Source organism: Podarcis melisellensis (assembly GCF_964234715.1).
Source record: "Podarcis melisellensis genome assembly, chromosome: 5".
In the NCBI taxonomy this organism is placed as follows: domain Eukaryota; kingdom Metazoa; phylum Chordata; class Lepidosauria; order Squamata; family Lacertidae; genus Podarcis; species Podarcis melisellensis.
This window is the reverse complement of record NC_138537.1, coordinates 7765962-7787680: the sequence shown is the minus strand read 5'-3', so window position 1 is coordinate 7787680 and position 21719 is coordinate 7765962. Positions and strand designations below refer to the sequence as shown.

Genomic DNA, 21719 nt, shown 5'->3' with positions numbered 1-21719 from the left:
GCACGGGTCATGATTGACCATGTTTCACCATTCTGTGTGTCTCTGTGTGGTTTTATTTCCTCTTGAACCATGCACCTTTGTTCAGGCCAGCGGGACCTGGGAGCAAGCAAATGGGCGTGATGTCCACATGTTGCTGCAGAACGAGCTCTTCCTGAATGTGGCCACCAGGGATTTTGAAGAAGGGGAGCTGCGTGGGCAGATCAGCAGCCTCCTGTATGGTGGACTGCCAGCACGGCACGAAGGTACCATTGTGTGAAGAGTGTGTGTGTGTGAGGAACTGAGCCGCCCACCAGGCCTGCTGGCTAGTTGGGCTAAAAGAACAGAGTCTTTGCCTAGTCCTTTTAGTTCTTGGATTGGACAGAAGCCTGTGACCAGACCCAAGAGAAGGCAAGGATGGTGGTAGGTGCCAAAGACTAGAGTTCAACATCTGGAGGAACGCAGGGTCTGGAAACCAAGCCTTATAAGGAACGGTTGAGGCAGTTGGGTGTGTTGTGTGTTTAGACTGGAGAAGAGGACATCTTCAACTATCTGAAGGGCTGTCACATGGAAGGTGGAGCAAGCTTGCTTTCTCTTGCTCCAAAGGGGAGGACCCAAACCAATGGCTCCTACTATACATTAGGAAGACCACCTGAATGAAGCTTGTAGACCAGTGGTGGTCCACGGACCACAGTCTGGGAACCCCTCCATAGACAGAGGCAGGCAAGTGCTGCCCACTGTTGGCTTAAATGTTCTGCATGAATTCGAAGCCCAGCCAAGTTTGGGATCCAAACATGCTGAATTTTCAGGTTTGGAGAATTCAGTTTAGAGGGGAAGAACTGTTTGATCTGCAGCCAGACAAATAGGCTGTGAAGTGTGAGCTACAGCTCTCGTGTCCCCAAGCCCTCCAACACCCCCATGCCTTGCTGCCCACCTTAGAGTTGCCAGGTGACAATGTGGCAGTGACAGTAGGCGCCACAGCTGGCAGAGTCCCCCTTCCATGCAACTGTAAAAAGGTGAAGCAGCCCTGTCAGAATCAAGACTTTGCTCCCTGACTCTCAGTCCCCAGCCTTTGCCTGCCCTCTTCCACCCACCTCCCAACAACTCACAGTCCCTCCTGGGCTTAGGACCAGGCTTCTCCCTTTCCATCCCCGCCCCCCTGAACATGCCTTCACCACTTTCCCCCTCAAATTCCTGCTTTTCACCAGAATGCCTATTCAGCCCTGTCTCGTCAACCATCCTTCTTAACACGGCTGTCTCCCGCTTTGGGTTCTGTGTGAGGTTTGAATCCCAGCCAGACTGCTGATTCCTCTTTTCCTCGCACAAATTGGACTGCAGACTTTCCGACTACTCTGCACCTCTCTGGCCCTCCATTGGAATGTTGAGTTTTGTTAACATTCCGCAGCATCGCTCTGACTCAGCCAATTGGTTTTAGTCTCTTTGCGGACATTATCTCGCCAAATTCAGATTTTGAAAAATTCCTCTAAAGCCCAAGATGACACAAAAGACCAAGAAGCCTATTAAGATGCATTTGGCATGTGGCAGTGGACTAGCCCCTGAGCATATAACCCTTGGCTTTTGTGCTACAGAGCTTCCTGTCCCACTGGCCGGCCAATTTGTGTCCCCTCCTGTGCGCACTGGATCTGCTGGGCATGCCTGGGTATCCCTGGACGACCACTGCCACCTGCACTACGAGATCATAGTTGCTGGCCTTGGCAAGGCAGATGACGGCACCGTCAGCGCTCACCTCCACGGCTTTGCGGAGCTGGGTGAGCTCCGGGAGAGCAGTCTGCGGGAGCACAAGCGACTGCTGCGGGGCTTCTATGGCACAGAGGTAAGGGGAAGGGCAGTCGCTGAGGGGTGGAGCATCTCCATTGCACGCAGAAGCCCCCAGGCTCAGTCCCTGGCATCTCCAGGTACGCTGCGTTAGCAGCACAGAAGCGAGCTCCCTGGGGTGCAAGCCTTGGCAATGTGTCTGGAGGTCCTGGGCTGCCCAGGCAACAAAACCCCCTCCTTGGCCTTGCTGATGTGGTCCAAAGGAAAGCAGAGCAAGACGTTTGGCACCAGCTTGGCTGCAGGAGTTGCAAGAAGGAGGCATGCAAGGCACCATCCAACCGTCTTAGGGACTCCACTCCCGATTTGTACAGAGTTGGCTCCTAAGCCTTTTCTTCTTCCAGAGGCCAGTTTGGCCTCTTCCCTTTTTTGCTTACCATGATATTCTTGGGAGGCAAAGGGTGCATTCTCCCAAAGGCCCTTAGCTGCCTGGCCAGTGACAGAGGCCAGAGTTTGCCTGCCTGTGTGTGGACACAAAACTAGCCCAAGGGGAGTGGCAAGAAGGGGCCTGATGGGGGAGAGTAGGATTGGGACCGATGCTTTGCCTGATGGGGTTCTCCTTCTCACCTAGGCTCAAGGAGTAGTGAAAGACCTGGATGAGGAGCTCCTCCGCCATTTGGCTCAGGGCACAGCCTTCCTGCAAGTCAGCACTAAAGCGAACCCACGAGGGGAGATGCGGGGCAAGGTCAGTCATGGTCACGCTGCTGTTTCTCTCGGGATTTTCTTGGGTTCCACCAGACAACCTGTTTCTTGAGCATTTATCCTGGTTTGCTTGCACAAGGCTTATGCGGAGGTTAAACTATGTCCTGCCTTTACTGCAGAGTTGCTCTGTTTCTTTTGCAGGGAGGTTACACAATAATAAGCCTCCATCCTGAATTCATCCTGATCTTCTTGTGCAGTGGCTCCACAACTACCCATTAAATCACACACTTTTCAATGCATCTGCCTGTAGGCTCTGCTTTTCCAGGGATCATGCAAGCTTTTGAGCATGTGAGGAGTGCTTTTTCTACTCTGCTAAGTTCTGACTCACAAGCAGCCTCCAACAATTGGAATTAGAGAAGCTTTCAAAATCAAATGGTCTCATTTCCAGGGAGGCCCGAGTCTCACCGCCCATTACAAATTAGCCACTGCAGGTACACAGAAGCATACCAACTGTTTTTGCACCCTCATGTTGTCACATGTGCAATAAGTTGATAATATCACTGGGGCACTGCAAGGATTTCTGAGATTATGTATGTGGATCATTTTGCACATTTAGAACGCACTACAAAAATACTCTAGAAGAACAAAATACTCTCATCTTTCCTCGTATGCTGACCTTTGTACAACTGTTCAATGTTTGTAGTGGTTAAAACCTCAGGCCCAAACCTCTCCCCAGACTCCATCGCTGCAGACAGTTTTCTCTTCAGCTTGGCTCCTTTCCAGTATCAGAGCCAAGCTGAGGTAAAAAAGGGGGACGGGAAGAGGGAGGGTTTGGCTTCTCTCACTCTTGCTGTCAGTAGTAATAATTTTAATGGGAAATTGGTATTGCATTTGATGTAATTTGGCACTGATTTGTTAAAAATTTGAAAAACTAATAAATATCATTTGGCAGCGACAACAATAATTTTTAAAGAGCCGACCGTTCCTTTGTATATGAATAAGTCTGCACCCTTGAATGGCAAACATGGCTGCCCCTGTTTCACCCTCAAACATCATCACCTGGGGAGCTGTGAACTATCCCCAGAGTCCTTTAACTCTCCACAAAAATTGCTTAGAGGTTTGTCCCTACCAGGAACCTCCAAATTGCCTCAGGTTTTTCTTCAGGTAGGTTCATAGAGGTGTGAGGAGCGCCCCTGCAAACCTTGTCAAAGTGTTTTTAGTTCTGAAACTTGAAATACCTCAGGAACTCAAAATCGGCCCTTTTAGACAAATTCAGCGGCATCTTGAGGCAGAGCAGGTTATCGTTTCTCATTTCAGTTTTTACAAACTGTTCCCTGCTTTCTCCAAAGATGGCAACTGCCCATGTAATTTTTTTCTCCCGCGGGAGAGTGAGAGCAGATATTCACATTTTTGTGAAGTTGTAGCAGCAGGGTGGGGCTGGTCGATCCTGTCACAAAATGGCGCCATCCGAACCTTTCTTATCTATGAGTAGTGCTATAAATAAAGTAGAAGATCATCTGCCTGACCTGATCCACTTGAGGCCAAGCTGAATTTGCGGATATTCCTTGCCAGGATAGATTCTTGAAACTCTCCCTCCCTCCCAAGGACATTTTGGATAATGGTTTGAAAGACCAGAGCTGCAGAAGGCCTTCTAAATTGACAGTGGCTGAGGTCACACAGAGAGAGAGTTTCCAAAATTATTCTCTGTCCCTTAGCTGGTGGAGAATTTTAGAAGCGTGGCTAGGAGCCAGACCCTGATGCTTGCCAAGATCTTAAATTCTACACTTAACATAAGGATTTTTGCATTCTTAGCAACTGCTCGCTGGAGGGTTTCTTCTCTGAAAGAGGCTTGCTGCTTTCAACTCCAGCGTGGCAGGCAGAAATTCAGCAGGTGAAGCTTTTCTTGACATGGTGGTGAAATGATGGAGATTGTTGATCTTGCTGAAATGGTGATCTTGGCTGATCTTGCTGAAACCCGGTGTGCAAGTACTCCTGGTACCGCGCATGAAAATGTCAACAGGTCTCAACCGGGCTTTACATTTGTCATGTGACCCTGGTGGTGAAGTCAGCTGCATTGCCAGGAAGACCTTGCCACCATCGCTTCCCCTCACTGTGGCGTGAAGGCAGGGCTGAACTGACCTGCAGTTGCTTGCCAGCCGTTTTTCAGTGCTAACTCCCCTGGTGCCTTCACCGGGGAAATTGGTTAGAGAGATGTTTGACAGACTCTCATCTGCCTCAGCTTGCCTCTTCCAGGCCGGCAGTGACGATGGCTTCCCAGAAGCCATGCTTGGCTGGGAGCCTGCTGGCTGTTTTGGTGTCAGGAACATGTACTTCCCTCCAATTGCCTTCTGAGCCTCGCTGGGGCTTCTTCTCGGGTGGAAAGGTATTGAGGGTCACCTGCAGATTTTTGCAGTGTATCTTCTGCACACGTCAACAAGGCAGGTCAACTGGGCTTGCATCCAAGGGTGGCTGCTTTGCATTCATGGGATGGACGCAAAAATTGCAGTGGGGGGGGGGGAGAGAGAGTTTATTAGTGTGGCATGCAAGAGTGCAAGATCTATTTGCAAACAGAAGTTGCCGTGCCTTCTCCCCTCCCCTGTGCAACCATGTCAGAGTGAGCCCGTCTTCCTTAATGCCAAGCACAGCATTCTGCAAAATGGATGCTAATTTCAGTCAACGATCTTGAAACTCCTCTCATACTCCTCTCAATTGGGCTGCCTACATTTTAAATTTCATTTTTAAATGTGCAGTTAATGTTGAGTTGGCTGTCAGTGACCTTCGCCGTGACCTTCGCAGATAACTACTAAACCCTATTTAAAACTACAGTGGTACCTCGGGTTACAGACACTTCAGGTTACAGACTCCGCTAACCCAGAAATAGTACTTTGGGTTAAGAACTTTGCTTCAGGATGAGAACAGAAACCGCGTGGCAGCGGCACAGCAGGAGGAGGAGGCCCCATTAGGTAAAGTAGTGCTTCAGGTTAAGAACAGTTTCAGGTTATGAATGGACCTCCAGGATAAATTAACCCGAGGTACCACTGTACTGCAGAACCACACCATATGTTTAAAGCACTTGGGTTCCCCCAAAGAATCCTGGGAACTGTCATTTCTTCTTAGCTATGTCTGTGTTTGTAGGAGTTATGTGTGTTTTGTTTGTATTTGTATTGATTCTTGTGAGCCGCCTTGAGTCCTGGTTCTGGGGGAAGCAGTGGAATATAAATAAATAATTTGCATAACGTGGACCGCACTGCTATCCGTTTCTGAATCCGATGTGCCGTCTCTGACAGCCACTGTTCCCTTAGGTGCACATTCCCAACCGCTGCGAGGCGGGCGGCATTCGGCTGGCTCCAGAGGACCCTGAAGATGAGCTTCCAGGGGACCCAAACCCCAGGGACCCCGAAGAGCTGAAGAAAGACCCCAGCTCCTGCTACTTTGAAGGGCAGCACCGGCCCCATGGCTCCCGCTGGGCCCCAGAGTATGACAAGAAATGCTCCGTATGCAGCTGCCAGGTGAGCGGAAAGGCGGGGCCACCTCCCGGAAGACCGCAAGCATCCAAAAAATAATAATAACTAGGGTGCAAGTTTTGTACAAACAGGAAGGTGTCTTTGCTCACCAAAATCCCACTACAGCAGCCTTCGCCAGCTTGGAGTTCCCCAGAGATAGCTGGACTCCATCTGTCATGGATGCTTTAGCTGAGATTCCTGCACTTCATGGGGTTGGACTTTCCAACTCTACAATTCTATGATTCTGTGATTTTCATCAGCCCCAGCCTGAATGGCCAAGGGTGAGGGGTGATTGGGGTCAGGGATGTTGGGATGTGTCCAGGGAGATGGGGGCATCAAGCAGACGCCCTGCTGGCTCCAGCCCACCGGCCAGCAGCCGGGCGAACTCCGGTTCTCAGAACAGCATCAAAACTGTGACTCAAGCCTCAGAGACCTTTAGAGACTGAGCACGCAAGCCAGCAGAGATAAGAACTCTTTGCAACAGAAGTGGCAGACAGAGGCATATGTAAGCATATTTACAAGCGTTTATTCAGCATTAGAACAAAGGGAAAACATGTCTGCTTCCTTTCGTGTCCCAGCAAACAGCAAAGGCAAAAGCTATATACAACGGAAGTTCCCAGCAGACTGTGCTGGAAGTAAACAGACATGTGATATACAACAACTCCACGTGCCTGTTTTAAAGGTGGAACGGAACTATATCCTAACATCAGCCCCAGCCTGAATGGCCAAGGGTGAGGGGTGATTGGGGTCAGGGCCAGCCTTCCCGTAAGGTGGGAGAAGCAGCCACCTCAGGCAGAACCCTCATGGATGCCCCACCTGTCCTCACACCTGCAGTGCTGGCATTGGCACCGATTTCTGGGAAGATTCCGCAAGATCTCACCGGAACCTGCTGGCATTGCCAATACTTCATGCCACCACAGTGCAGCCTAGGGAAGGGATGCTTCGACAGACATGGCAGTGGAAGGCTGGACTGGCACTTCCTGATTTGATTAAAGCGGCGAAACAGGACACACCATCCCTGATGGGAGTTGTAGTTCAGTAACATCTGGAAATGTCAAGGACTGGACTTTCTACTGAGCTATGATGGTCCTTCTCTGGACCGTTGCTCCTTTGCAAAAGGAGATCAATGCTAACACCTGCATTCTCATTCAGAGCTGCCGTTGTCTGAATAGCATCGGGGGGTGGGTGCAGAATCACAGCCGCTCCTCAAAGTGTATCACTTCTAAGAAGGTAAGCTTGTAAGGATGGGCATGCAGGATCAGAACCCGGGTTGGAAAGAAGCAATATTCTCCAGAGCTGTGTGAATGGGATTTGACACCTTCCTTTCTCTGCCCGTTGCTTTTCAAGTCAGGCTTCCGAGGTGGAATGACTCTTCTCTTCTTGTTGCCTCCCCTCCCCTATCCTGCACCATAGAAGCGCACTGTTATCTGTGACCCTGTCCTGTGCCCGACGCTCAACTGCTCCCGGCTAGTGCACCTGAGAGATCGTTGCTGTCCTGTGTGCGAAGGTAACATGGGGTTGAGCGGGGCCGGGTTAGAAAGTTGCAGAAGGAGAAGGGAGTTGGGAGGAGGGGGTTCTTAGTCTTATATGTTGCAAATATCTAGAGGGATCCAGAGGTAGGGAGCATGATGCAGAGCAAGACTGAAGTCTTACCCCTGGATTAGGTATGTAAAAAGTTTCCATTCTGACATATTCATCAGAGTCAGCACTGTTTCCATTCCACTGCAGTTCAGTTTCTGCCAAATCCTGTTATTTGCCTCGGTTCCACTATTCAAGTAATTATCTAAGGTTTCCTTTACATAACTTACACTCGTTTGTCCTCCACCCCTGGCCTAGATTGCCACAGGTTTCTCACTCCTGTGGTAAGAGGACTTAGCAGTTCAAAACACAGCGACTGTTGCTGCCCCTGCCCCTATCTGTTCCCCATGATGCTTTCATGTCTTCATGTCTCTCATCATATCTTCCTGAGCAGAGGAGAAGGAAACTCCAGGTGGACCAAGAGCTGCTGAGCGAGCCCAAGACAGCAGCGAAGGTAAGGGGAAGGGAGGAGAAGATTTTCTGCAAGCAGAGGTGGATTTAAGGCAGAATGACCAGTTCCACCACCCTGGGCGCCAGGCCTAGGGGTGCCACAGTGTCGCAACTAGCCAGCAGTGGCTCCCAGTTGGAGGTCCGTGGACCCCAGAGGGTCTTTGTGACCCACCCAGAGGGTCTGTGGCCCCATTCACATAGCAAAAACTACCATAGCGGTATCAGAATCTCCAAAAGCAGGGAGTCCATGGCTTGGCTTTTGAAAAATGGGGATCCACAATACTTAGCTAATTAGGAACTACAGACTTAGTGAATTGAGCAGAACGGAAGGCAAGAGGCAGAAGGGGTGCCAAATTTTGTCGTCGCACAGGGTGCCACTGAAATTTGAAAGACCTATGTCTGCCACTGCTGCAAACCTGATAGCCTGCAAACCTGGCTATCCACGAAGAATAAGAGATCCAAGTGAGGCGTTGCATCAGTAGGGACGGCTGGTCCACTAGGGAGAGTGGGGCACTGCCTCTCCAACTAAAGCCTGCCTTGAGCCAGCCCTATATTCCCTACGGCAGGGGGAGTTCCTGACTATCCTCCTTAGTCTCAACGTCTCAGTTTGAGGAGGAGGATGGGGACAAAACTAGAAGGCATTGGCACTGCCTGACATTAGCTCTGGCACCAACTCCTATTTGGTTTTCTGTCCCGCTAGCAGAACCGAACCAGCCGTTAGGCAGGGTGAGGCCACTTCCTCAAGTGGCAGAAGACCTCCCACCCCCAGCAGCACAGTGCTCTGACATAGCTCAGTTGGTAGAGCATGAGCCTCTTAATCTCAGGGTTGTGGGTTCAAGTCCCATGTTAGGCAAAAGATTCCTGCATTGCAGGGGGTTGGACTAGATGACCCTTGTAGTCCCTTCCAAATCCACAACTCTATAATTCACCTCCACCAGTGGTGGAGAAGCAAATCGGTGCCAGTTTTGAGCCAGGTCATGTCCATTTGGGGCAAGATCTGGCCTGAAATCACATGAGATCTTCCGGACTGCACAAAATCTTGTTCAGTTTTGGGTGGCATCTCACCCCAAATTGGCATGGAGTGAATTGTCATGAAAAAGCCACATCATCTCCTTGCAAACCGATTGTAAGGAATGCTCAGTAAACAAGTCTCCATAATCTACCCTTTTAGAGCATCCCTGCTCAGTACAATGTGTCCTTCAGCTCGAAGAGCAATGCACAAGCCCCTGCCAAGACTGGGGAGATGCACTCTGACCTTCCTTCTCCCACTGCAGGCTGTTACTTTGAGGGCGACAAGACGTGGCGAGGAGCAGGCACCCACTGGCACCCCGTGGTCCCTCCCTTCGGCCTCATTAAATGCGCCATCTGCACCTGCAAGGTGGGCTCGTCTGCCAGGCCCTTGAGAGAAGTGTTCAGAGGAAGCCAAAGCTCACGACCAAAGAAAACCCTCCTCCTCCTCTCCTTTGCTTCTCAAATGCTTTGTTTATGCTGGGGTAAACAAGAAGCTGGTCTGTGGGCTTCTTTTAAAGCTTGGTGGTCATCACTGACTCATGGACATCCAAACGCAGCTGAATTCTGGGTGGATAAAATAAAGTATTTTTTCATGTAGTGCGGTTAAACTATGGCTCTCACTTCCGTAGTAGTGTTTTGAGAGAAGGAGAAAGAAAAACTTTTCTCTGTTTATTTTCTCCATGCCATGTATAATTTTATAAACGTCTTTACTAGTCATTTTCTTTAAACTAAAAGTCCCCAGCGCCACAGACTTTCTTCATAGGGGGGCCTCTCCAGCCCCTTGATAATTGTGGTTGTCCGTTTCTAAATCTATCTTTATAATAATAATATTTTTTTATTTATACCCCGTCCATCTGGCTGGACTCTGGGCGGCTCCCAACAGAATATTAAAAATACAATAAAACATCAAACATTAAAAACTTCCCTAAACAGGACTGCCTTCAGATGTCTTCTAAAAGTCAATACTTTATTTCCTTGACATCTGATAGGAGGGCGTTCCACAGGGTGGGTGCCACTACTGAGAAGGCCCTCTGCCTGGTTCCACGTAACCTCACTTCTCACAGGGAGGGAACTGCCAGAAGGCCCTTGGAGCTGGACCTCAGTGTCCGGGCTGAATGATGGGGGTGGAGCCGCTCCTTCAGGTATACTGGGCCAAGGCTGTTTAGGGCTTTAAAGGTCAGCACCAACACTTTGAATTGTGCTTGGAAACATACTGGGATTGTGCTCGGAAACGTACTTTGTGTACTTTGTGTGCATGTGTATACCTTAAGGTTGGTTTGCGCATGGTGCTCTGACCCTAAGGCTCACAGTCTGTACCTGCCCACACTCTTTGCACAGGGAGCCACGGGGGAAGTTCACTGCGAGAAGGTCCAGTGCCCTCACCTGACCTGCAGCAACCCCATTCGGGCCAACCCATCGGACTGCTGCAAGCAATGCCCAGGTGAGCCAAGGGTTCTGGGACAGCAAGCGGAACCAAGCAGTACTCCACCAGCTGCAAGTCCTTTTGCTGCCACAACTCTGGTTGTTCACATGGGGTGGGATAAAGGAAGCGACTGCCCCAGTGCTTTTTCCCAGCAGGAAAGAAGAGGTAGGGAAACCTGTTGCCCTGCAGATATTGCAGGACTCCAACTCCCAGCTCAGTTTCTGCCAAGGGCACAAATCCAATCACTATAGAGGCAAGGTGCAGGTTACAATAAGAGTCATTGATGCATAGCTAAGTGCAAGATAAGACATTGGTCCAACAAACGACAGCTTGCTGGTCCCCCTATTCAGTCGCTGAGCTTCTGCCTCTGCCATGACAGCTCAGAAACTCAGGAGTTGTTGGAGTTCAGAGCATTCCCAACAAATAGCTGCCCAGCCTCTTGCAAGAGACTCTTGCTGAAGTTGCAAGCAAGACCACAGAAGCCTGAAAAAGCAGTTGCCAGCAACATCAGTCCTGCCTGCCTTTGCGATGAGTCACTCATTTAGCGGGCTCTGGAACTCCCTGCCTAGTGACAGCAAGCAGGCGCCTTCATCATACTGCTGGAAACTTTTCAGTATCAGTGGGTCTATTCGGAGGCAAGATTTGGCTGCTTTTGTGTTTTTCAATTTTTTAAAAAATGTTCTACCGTTCATTGTTCTTGACTGTTTTTTTAGACCCTTTTAATTTAATTAAACCGTCTTAAATGTGTTTTTAATTTTATTTTATTGTGATGTATCACTGGCGTGTTCACTGCCCTGGGCTCCTTTGCGAGGAAGGCTGGGATATAATTTAATGAAATAAACATAAATTAAATTGTTCTGTTTTCCTTGATGGAGCAGAGCTGTGCCTGGACTGTGCCACTTCGGATGGCAGTGGGCAGCTCACAAAAATGAATATTCCTCTACACACACACACAAAGAAGCATCACTGCACCTAGCGTCACTGAAACTAGCATGTCAGGGAGAAGGACGTGCTAGAAGGTATATTTGGTTTTTGCAGCGGGGGAAGCTTGCAGTATCTGAATTGGTTCAGCCCAGACACAGACCGCTCTGCCTCTGAGACCTTTTAAACCAGTCATAGGTGTGTCCTTAAGCACCACTGTCATGGGAGTCGACCAAGTCAGTATTGGGAAGGAAGCCTAAATCTTTCCTTTGAATTCTGTGTGCGTTTTGTTCTTGGTGACCTCATGATTTAGGCATTTCGGGATGTTTTTTTCCACCAGGGTGTGTTCTGGGGCTCATGGCCGCATCTTCCTCGCCCTTCCAAATCTTCTCTCTGTGTTCTTTCCACAGCCCCAGAGAGGAGCTCCTCTGCCCTCTCTGACATGATGCAAGCGGACGGGCCCAGGGCCTGCAAGTTTGGGCGGCAGTGGTACATGCACAACGAGAGCTGGCACCCCACCGTGCCCCCCTTTGGGGAGATGAAATGCATCACCTGCTGGTGTCTGGTGAGTGAGGGGCAGAAGGTGGCAGAGGAGGAGGGAGTTGAGCTGCAGGGGTAGGACAGCCCCAGGCCCCAGGTCAAGGTGGATTTTGGGAGCCTGGCTTCAGTGCACTTTCTGTAGACTTGCCCTGACCACCAGACCACCTCATACCACTCAACTGTCCCGAATTGAGCAAAGCATCTCGGAATTGCAGACTCCATCCCTGTTTCCAATTGGAGCCCGGAATGTCCCGTTTTTCAATCTGGTACTCTGGTGGGAGTCAGCTGGCTCACACCAGAGCGCTGAACCAAAAGACACTCGGGTTGTTGTGCTTTTTTGTCTCGCGCTAGTCAGCCAGCTCCAGCAAGAGCTGGGGATCAAAACATGAGCGTCCCGATTTTGATCATCAGCGGGATGTTGGAGGGTTTGCCACCCCCAAGTTTTGGCTGTAGTGTAAATGCCTCCTCTTGCTGTCCTTTTTCAGTCTGGGGAGACTCACTGCCAGCGCCAAGAATGCTCTCCTGCCTCTTGCTCTGGAGGGGAGAAAACGGAGGACAGCTGCTGCTCCAAATGCCACGGTCAGTAGGAGTGTAGTTCTGTGTAATATAAATGTAACATTATTATGATAATCATTATTATCTATGGACTTCTTCAGTGGGCAGAATATTTTAGTCCTGCCTTTTTATCAATATTAATGTGTTCTTAGCTTTTACTTTGATTTAGTTCTGTGTTCCTTTCTGTTTTATAAAAAGTAGAGCTAATAATTGTAGAATTGTAGAGCTGGAAGGGACCACGAGGTCCACACCCAGCCACCCTGCACTGCAGGAATTTTTTGCCCAATGTGGGGATCGAACCCACGACTCTGAGATTAAGAGGCTCATGCTCTGCTCACCGAACTATCTATAATAATGAACTGATGAGGACAGCTGTCAGGTGGAAGGTCTTGCTCAACAGAAGAGGGTTAGATTGCAAATGACTGGCCTTCTTTTCCAAACTGCAGGACGAGTGATTTCATGGGGCCTCAGCTGAATCTGCTGCTGAAAACACAACTTGGAGGTTTCCAAGTTCCAGCTCCCACTAAGCAACACGTGTGCCCCTAAGATTGTGTTTCCAGTTCCCACTGCGCACACACACAAACACGCAAAATTTGTTAAGCCTGCCTTTTCACCTGGACTACACCTAGAGAAGTCTGGGAATGTTGTGGATAGTAGGAGAGGATATATTGCTTAAATATTATCCTTCCTTACTCATGCTAGTGAGCCATTTAGCAGAGCATATACCCCTCTATACAGAAGGAAGCTAGTTTGCAGATTCGTTTGAATCTCTTTAGTTAAGCAATCCAGTCCCGCATGCCCAGATTGGATTATTCCTGGTAAGACCCCTTTTGACCCCTCTTAAAAAGAAACAAAGACACAACAGTCTTCCTTAAACAGTAACAAGAAGTTTACTTACATTCAGTTCACAGTATGATCCCTGAAGGCAGGCTTTAGCTTGTAGTTGCAGAAGAAGGTGTGGATTTATCCCATAAGGGAATTCATCTTATGAGCTGCTGGCAGAGAGCCAGCAAACAGCATCAGGAAACAGGCATCAAGAAGGAAAGCACCAAGAGAGGAAGATGGCTGCGTAACTGGCCCTTTTTGTGGGGTCCGCAAGGGTCATGCCCACCTACTGTATACTTGAAGGAGCGTCTCCACCCCCACCATTCAGCCCAGACACTGAGATCCAGCGCCGAGGGCCTTCTGGTGGTTCCCTCATTGCAAGAAGCCAAGTTGCAGGGAACCAGGCAGAGGGCCTTCTCAGTAGTGGCACCCGCCCTGTAGAACGCCCTCTCATCAGATGTCAAGGAAATAAGCAGCTATCCTATATTTAAAAGACATCTGAAGGCAGCCCTGTTTAGGGAAAGTTTTTAATATTTAATGCTGTATTGTTTTTAACACTCGATTTGAAGCCACCCAGAGTGGCTGGGGAAACTCAGCCATCAATAATATAAATAATATGTTGTTGTTGTTGTTGTTGTTGTTGTTGTTGGACTTTTTTGCCAACACACAGTATGTGCAGCAACTGGAGCGTAGAAATACAAGACTGTCCTCAATATCTTTGCTTATTTTTGTTTTCAAAAACGTGACAGTCAAAAGCTGCAAGCCATCACTCCTCACCAGCAGCATACAAAACATTTAATCAACTTAAACACAGTTTTCAAATAATCAATTATCCTCTCACATTCCTTCCTGCATCCAGCGCAGAAAGTAAACTCCCCTTTTAATTAAACAGGTGTACAGCTAAGTAGGTCAATCTGCAAACCTATACCTGTGAGCTTTAATTATCCAACCCTGTTTTTGCATAGCATCATTGACCACATTAAGATAAAGAAAAACCAACACCTACCTGGTCACATGCAGGGGGAGGATGCTCCAGACCAGGTGTAACAGGAACGTCAACTGGCTGGATCAACATCCCCCTGTCTGTGTCAACGCTAGGCAAACAAGGAATGTTGTATTTGACTGCTACAAGGATTACATCCCACAAGAAGGTGCAGAGTCTATTGCAAAAGGGGAAAAAAACAGAACACAACGAAGGCAGCTTCCAGTGTAGCCTTCCTTTGCTTTGGGTCCTGCTCTCTTGTTTACTTAAACCTCCCCCCCCCCCATTGCCTTGCAGCACCAGATGACACTCAGGAGATGCCACGAGATGAAGCTAAGGATTCCTGGAGACACTAGCTGGCTGGCTGGACCAGGGAGCCCAGATGTCACAGCGGGCACTGCCAAGTGCTGGTAGAGCTGAAGAACAGGGCATTTTGCAGCTGGCGCTTCGCAAGACCTCCCCAAACCCCTCCACGTTGTGTTGGCTTCCTAAGTCAACAGAGGAGAGGGGGCGACTTCTGCTCTTGCCACAGAATGAGCAGCCATCCTTTTGAGTGCCTGGCACACTCTTGGCTCTTTGCTCCAGCCTGGCTGTCGTATATATTTTGGACTGGCATCTGCAAAAGGAGATGGGGGATCCACACACCTCTTGGGGACTGCAGGTGGATGTCAAGCAAGGCTATAATTGCAATGGAGAGGTGTGCGTGGCATCATCTGTCGTGCTAGGTAAAGCTGTTAGCCCCCTTCTCAGGATGAGGTCTTGGAGCGCAGCTGGGAACCCTTGTATAGGACTGCAACGAATTCAAGAGTGCAGTACCTCCATCCAACTGTTTCAGATGGCTTCATGTCTCCAGTACGGCTTACGTGGCTCACCCCCCAGACCAACCTGTATATGGTGTAAAATTGTCACCCTCTGCTGCATCTTTTTGGGGTCTGTGGTTGGGAAGGACTTCTTGTGTAATTTATGGTTTCCACGGGCAAGTTTCTGTTTGCTCCCCGCTCATCTCAATGCGGGAGGATTTTTATGGGAGATGATGTATTTATTAAAAAAAAAAAAAAAGAATCAGCGGAGAAAAGCTAGTGAGCTTTGGCAAGTGTTTTTGCAATTTCCCACCCTATCCTAAAGGTGTTTCTGTTGACTCAGATTGATGGCTTCAAGTTACAATGAAGGAGATTCTGACTCAACATCAGGAAGAACTTTCTGGTAGTAAGAGCTGTTTGACAGGGGAACAATCTCCCTCAGGAGGTGGTGGACTCTCCTTCCTTGGAGGTTTTAAAGTAGAGGTTGGATGGCTGTCTGTCATTGATACTTTAGTTGAGATTCCTGCAATGCAGGGGGTTGGACTAGATGACCCCTTGGGTCCCTTCCAACACTATAATTCCATGATTCTTCATATTGCACTCTTGGGCATGGTCAGAGTAGAGCGCTGCCCTTACAAGAAGAACCTGCCGGACCAGGCCAATGGTCCATCTAGTCAAGCATCATGTTCTCATGGCAACTAACCAGACACTTGTGGGAAACCCGCAAACAGGACCCAAGTTCAAGCGCTCTCTTTCTTGCTGTCATTTCTAGGAACTGGTATTCATAAGCATTTGCTGCCTCTGGCCAGAGAGTCAGAGAGTCAGGATGACTAGTAGCCATGGATAGCTTTTAGAACCATGAATTTGTCTTTGGAAGCCATTCAAGTTGGTGGCCAAGCCTGCCTCCTGTGGGAGGGAGTTCCAAAGGTTCTGTGCTGTATGAATAAGTCCTTTCTTTTATCTGTCTTGAATCTTCCAACGTTTGGCTTCATTGAATGTCCATGAGTTCTGGTTCGTGTCACCTCTCAGGGCTCATCCATAATTTCCAGGAACGGGACCAAGAGGTTTTCCTTTTGTCCCACCACTTCCCTCTGGACCCTCCCCCCCCCCCGCTGTTTACCACTGAACCTGGGTTTTCTGCAGATCAACCTTTACAGTGGTACCTCTCGATATGAACAGGATCCGTTCTGGAGCCCCGTTCGCATCCTGAAGTAAACGTAAGATGCGACTGCACGTCTGCGCATGCGCGGGTCGTGTTACGTCGCTTCCGCGTATGCGCGTGACATCATTTTGAACGCATGTGCAAGCGGTGAAACCCGGAAGTAACACACTCCATTACTTCCAGGTCGCCGTGGAGCGCAACCCGAAAATACTTAACTTGAAGCTACTTCAACCCGAGATATGACTGTATATTCAGCAGTATACAATGGGTTTTCCCAAGGACAGTGATGGGTTGGGCCATAATGTGTGCATAAGGGGGGGGGACTGCTGGGGCAATCGCCCTGGGAGCATTTTTCGGGAGATGCACCACTCACTCCATCCTCCCTGAGCCAGCCCTGCACCACTTTGTGAGGCTGGGATTTGGTCAGAGTTGGGGAGCATGGTCTGAGAAGGACTTCTTGCACCCTTCGATTCTAGCCTCACCCTCGAGAGGCTGGGATTGAAGAGCATGTGGCTGTTGTGCCCTTCTCATGCCACCTTCCCCAAGCCTGACCAGTTCCAAGCCTCACAAAGCAGCTCAGGGCTGGTGTCACTCCAGTGGTGTTCAACCTCTTGAAGCCATGCCTAGAAATTACAGGACAAACAGGTGTGTGGAAGAGTCCATCTTTTTCTTGAACTAAAAAGTCCTAAGCAGTGGCGTAGCGGGGTGTGTGCAGGGGGGCCCGGCCGCACTGGGCGCAACATCTGGGGGGGGAGGGGATCTATGGGGACCCTGCTCCGGGTTAGGGGGCGCAAATTACTTGCCTTGCCCCGGGTGCTGACAACCCACGCTACGCCACTGGCCCTAAGCGCTGCAGCCATCATTTGGGTGGCTCTTTGCTGAACCTTTTCCAGCTCTGCAATGGGTTTTTTTAAATCTACATCTGTTGTGGACAATGATAGCTTGCAATTCCGTAGCAGCAAGCCAAGCCATGTGCCACTCTCAGGTGCTTTTGCAGCTCCCCGATTCCTCGTCCTGAGTTGCGCTAGCTCAACTTAACACAGTGGTTCTCAAACTTTTTCCTCTGGGCCACACTTTCATAATAAAAACAAATGATTATTGACAAGGTAGAGGGTAAAGGTAAAGGACCCCTGGATGGTTAAGTCCAGTCGAATTTGGCTACGGGGTGCAGTGCTCATCTCCATTTTCAGGCCAAAGGAGCCGGCGTTTGTCTGCAGACAGTTTTTCCGGATCATGTGGCCAAAACATTGGAAATCACAACTAAGATTGTCCTTGATATCAGTTGATGCGTTTGCTCTCATTTTGAAAAGATATCTATCCATATTCTGCAAATAAAAAAATAACATTTTGATACTGTACTATATTACAGTTATAAACGTTTCTTTGATGGTCCTTGAATCTTCCCACCCTGCAAGAAGCACTGACTTAAACGGGACCATTCTTTTGCAGTCATTTGCTGGGTCTAGTAATTATGGAGTTGCTACGCCCCCTGGTGGAAGGGATGAGTTCAAATTTGCCCATAGCACTTTCTCCGTTTCCCATGCAACATGTGGTGTAGGGACATGGGGTACGTGTTTAATAGTTGATGACTAAGGATGGTGAATATAACAAACCAAAGCAGTGAGCTACATGCATAGGGTTGGGTACCATAGCCTGCCAAAAGATTTGCAATAAGAACATAAGGAGTCATGCATACTCTCCAACATTTCTCTGATGAAAATGTTGTTGTTGTTGTTTAGTCGTGTCCGACTCTTCGTGACCCCATGGACCAGAGCACGCCAGGCCCTTCTGTCTTCCACTGCCTCCCACAGTTTGGTCAGACTCATGTTTGTAGCTTTGAAGACACTATCCAACCATCTCGTCCTCTGTCGTCCCCTTCTCCTTGTGCCCTCCATCTTTCCCACCATCAGGGTCTTTTCCAGGGAGTCTTCTCTTCTCATGAGGTGGCCAAAGTATTGGAGCCTCAGCTTCAGGATCTGTCCTTCCAGTGAGCACTCAGGGCTGATTTCCTTCAGAATGGATAGATTTGATCCTCTTGCAGTCCATGGGACTCTGAAGAGTCTCCTCCAGCACCATAATTCAAAAGCATCAATTCTTCGGCGATCAGCCTTCTTGATGGTCCAGCTCTCACTTCCCTGATGAAAATAGGGGTGTCCTATTCCCTCCTCCTCCTCCTCCTCCTCCTCCTCCTCCTCCTCCTCCTCCTCCTCCTCCTCCTCCTCCTCCTTCTTCTTCTTCTTCTTCTTCTTCTTCTTCCTCCTCCTCCTCCTCCTCCTCCTCCCTGCCCATCTTAACAGCCTGAGCAGCTTCCAACATAACAAAACATTAAACATTAAAAAAAAAAACTTCCCTATACAGGGCTGCCTTCAGAAATCTTCTAAATGCTGTACAGTTACTTATCTCCTTGGCTTGCAACATTTCTCCAATGGCTTGCAACATTTCTCCAATAAAAATAGGGACATCTTAAGGGAAAGCGGGACATGCTGGGATCAAATCAGAAACTGGGGCGACTACTGTAAATCCGGGACTGTCCCTGGAAAATAGGGGTGCTTGGAGGGCCTGGTCTTGGTGCATCAGATCAAAGGCCCATACAGTTGCAGCATTTTCTCCACAATAGTTATGGATATCAAGAGAATGCTTTGCAAAGCACATGTATGTTGAGAATCCAATACAGTGACAGCAAACTCAGAATATGGATTCTTAGGTAGCCAAAGCAGCACGCAGAAGGACCAGTGGTGTAGCAAGGTCAGCTGGTACCCGATGCAGAAAATTTATTGTCACCGCCCCCCAACATTAAAATCTAGTTGGACTCCCAAGAGATTGCAATCTACCGTATTTTTCGCTCTATAAGACGCACCAGACCACAAGACACACCTAGTTTTTGGAGGAGGAAAACAAGGAAAAAAATATATTCTGAATCTCAGAAGCCAGAACAGCAAGAGGGATCGCTGCGCAGTGAAAGCAGCAATCCCTCTTGCTGTTCTGGCTTCTGGGATAGCTGCGCAGCCTTCATTCGCTCTATAAGACGCAGACACATTTCCCCTTACTTTTTAGGAGGGAAAAAGTGAGTCTTATAGAGCAAAAAATACGGTACTCACAGTTTAAAAAGACTGGCTGTGATCTACCCATTGTCATTGCCAGGAATTGTTCATCTTTTTAAAGGGAAGGTTTGACCAAAGTTGTTGAGCTTTTTTTGGGGGGGGTTACAGGGTTTGGGTCCTGAGTTGAGGGAGCTTCTACTTCTCTCCTTCCCTCTACCCTCTGCTTCTCTGCTCACCTGCCTCCCTCCTGTCCTCTCTCTGCCTGCTGACATGCCTCCTCCAGCATCCCGGGAGCGTGGGACTGTCAAAACAAAGTGGGGAGGGGGAGAAGGCCTCCAGTAAAGCAGCACAGCTCTGTCCCTTCCCCTGATGGATGGGGCAGACAGGAGTCGCAGGTGGGCAGCGCGCCAAATGAGATGACCCCCCTCGGAGATGACATCCAGGGCGGTCCACACCCACCTTCTCCGCCCCTGTTTAGGACAAACTTGTTAAGTAGTGGAAGAACAAATGAGCATACAAAAATGTCTCTATTGGGAGAAATGCTCCCTAAAATACTGGGAATTCTAATGTCAACTTTTTCTTTAAAAATAACAAATTGATGTGAAGAACTACAGATTGGAAAAACGGCGTAGAAACTGAAATTGACAGGTTCCTTCATATAGAGGCTTTTAAAAATCATATTTGTTTTGCCCATGTGTTCCCTTGCCCGCTCTTGTTGCGAAGTTCCTGCATCAATCGCAGAAATCCTAATCCACCATGGCAGACCTGAAGATCATTGCCATGTTATTACCATAGGGGGGAAAGTCACAGAATCAATTTTCCTTTATCACACAACAGCCTTTGTTTCCAGAGCAACAAGGTGGCAAGTCATACAGCACAAGAGACATAAAAACGGACAGTTCAATTGGTTTCAAAATTTGTTGCACTCACAGAGACACGTTTTTTTAAAAAAGAAGTAGTAAAAAGGGGGGAAGGAACCCTCTTCGGCTGAATGCTTTCCAAACCAATGACGCCCTCTCTAACAAACAGCTGTAGCATGAAACAAGCTGTCTACCTACCAGATGCCCTGCAGATGTTTTGGACGATGAATTCCACCAGCCAAGGATGAATTCCTCCACCAACACTGGAGGGCACCATGTTGGGGGAAGGCTGGTGTGGACCGCGCGACTTTGTACTGCGAGGGAGGGGCTAGGTGCCTTCTTGCAGAAACAAGAAATGAAATGTACAAATCTATGTTGCGACTGCACTTGGAATACAGTGGTACCTCGCAAGACGAATGCCTCGTAAGACGAAAAACTCGCAAGACGAAAGAGTTTTTCGTTTTTTGAGTTGCTTCGCAAGACGAATTTCCCTATGGGCTTGCTTCGCAAGACGAAAACGTTCAATTCATTCCTATGGGAATGATTTTCAATGCATTCCTATGGGAATCCGTGCTTCGCAAGACGAAAGATTTGCAAGACGAAGAAACTCACAGAACGAATCAATTTCGTCTTGCGAGGTACCACTGTACTCAGTGCAAGTCTGGTTACATCACCTGAAGAAAGATACTGTAGAGCTAGAAAAGGTTCAGAAAAGGACAACCAAAACGAGCAGTGGGATGGAGCAACTTTCCAATGAGCAACGGTTGCAACATTTGGGACTTTGAAATATACTCAGAGTCGAGAGTGGATTTCATGCTCTTTATTCAGCTCATAGTGGTGAGGAGGAATGGAAGTTCCCCTAGAATGTCTGCTTTATATACATTATTTATACAGTGGGCCCCACGTGGATTGGCTAATTCTGGGATTCTCCTGTAGGCCAATCAGGTTGCGGATTCACTTCCACCTGGAGCTGGATTGGGTGGCTCCTGCGGACCAATCATACTGCTGCATTGTTCTAGGACCAATCAGACTGCTGCATTCTGAATCCTATTGTTCTAGGACCAATCAGACTGCTGCATTCTGAATCCTATTCAACTCAGTACATAACAGACATCCTTAGAGAAAAGACAAGAACAAGGAGACATGATAGAGGCATGTAAAATTAAGAATGGTGTGGGGAAAGAAGAGTTTTTCTCGAACTCTAGGACAACCAAGGGAAATTTTTTTGAAGGTTTAGGAGAGATGAAAGAAAGCACATCTTTGCACAGTGCCTATGGAACTCACTTCCACAAGAGGAAGCAATGGCCACCAACTTGGACGGCTTTAAAAGAGGAATCAAACAAATTCATGGAGATAAGGCTGTCAATGGCTACGAAAAGGTTGCTTTTCATCTGACCAAAGAGCTTTTGTTAAAGTCCAACATGCTTTACAAACTGAACCTATATGGGGAAGCACTCCTAGAAAAGCAACATGCAAAATTGTATGTTATGTAAAACATGTTATGGCCCTATAAGGGGGTGGGGAGTATTATTATGTACTGTTGTGCCATGTATAGATCTGTGACTGGGGCAGCTGTCATGATGAGCTCCTGCACTTCCAGATTCACCAATCCACCAC

General features: G+C 48.5%; 1 protein-coding gene and 1 long non-coding RNA gene across 2 annotated transcripts in view; both read left to right on the top strand.

Moving 5' to 3' along the window:
- Positions 1-15318, top strand: part of CHRD (chordin) — a 52022-nt gene extending 36704 nt beyond the window's left edge. The window contains exons 13-23 of the mRNA XM_081910876.1: positions 86-242; positions 1566-1810; positions 2381-2494; positions 5754-5960; positions 7368-7461; positions 7927-7986; positions 9257-9360; positions 10332-10434; positions 11748-11902; positions 12363-12456; positions 14537-15318. Of these exons, the coding sequence (XP_081767002.1) occupies positions 86-242; positions 1566-1810; positions 2381-2494; positions 5754-5960; positions 7368-7461; positions 7927-7986; positions 9257-9360; positions 10332-10434; positions 11748-11902; positions 12363-12456; positions 14537-14595 (1392 nt within the window). The 3' untranslated portion in view covers positions 14596-15318. The remainder of the gene's footprint in view (positions 1-85; positions 243-1565; positions 1811-2380; positions 2495-5753; positions 5961-7367; positions 7462-7926; positions 7987-9256; positions 9361-10331; positions 10435-11747; positions 11903-12362; positions 12457-14536) is intronic.
- The window catches only part of LOC309370053, a 394628-nt gene that overhangs the window by 174746 nt on the left and 198163 nt on the right, over positions 1-21719 (top strand). The window lies entirely within an intron of this gene.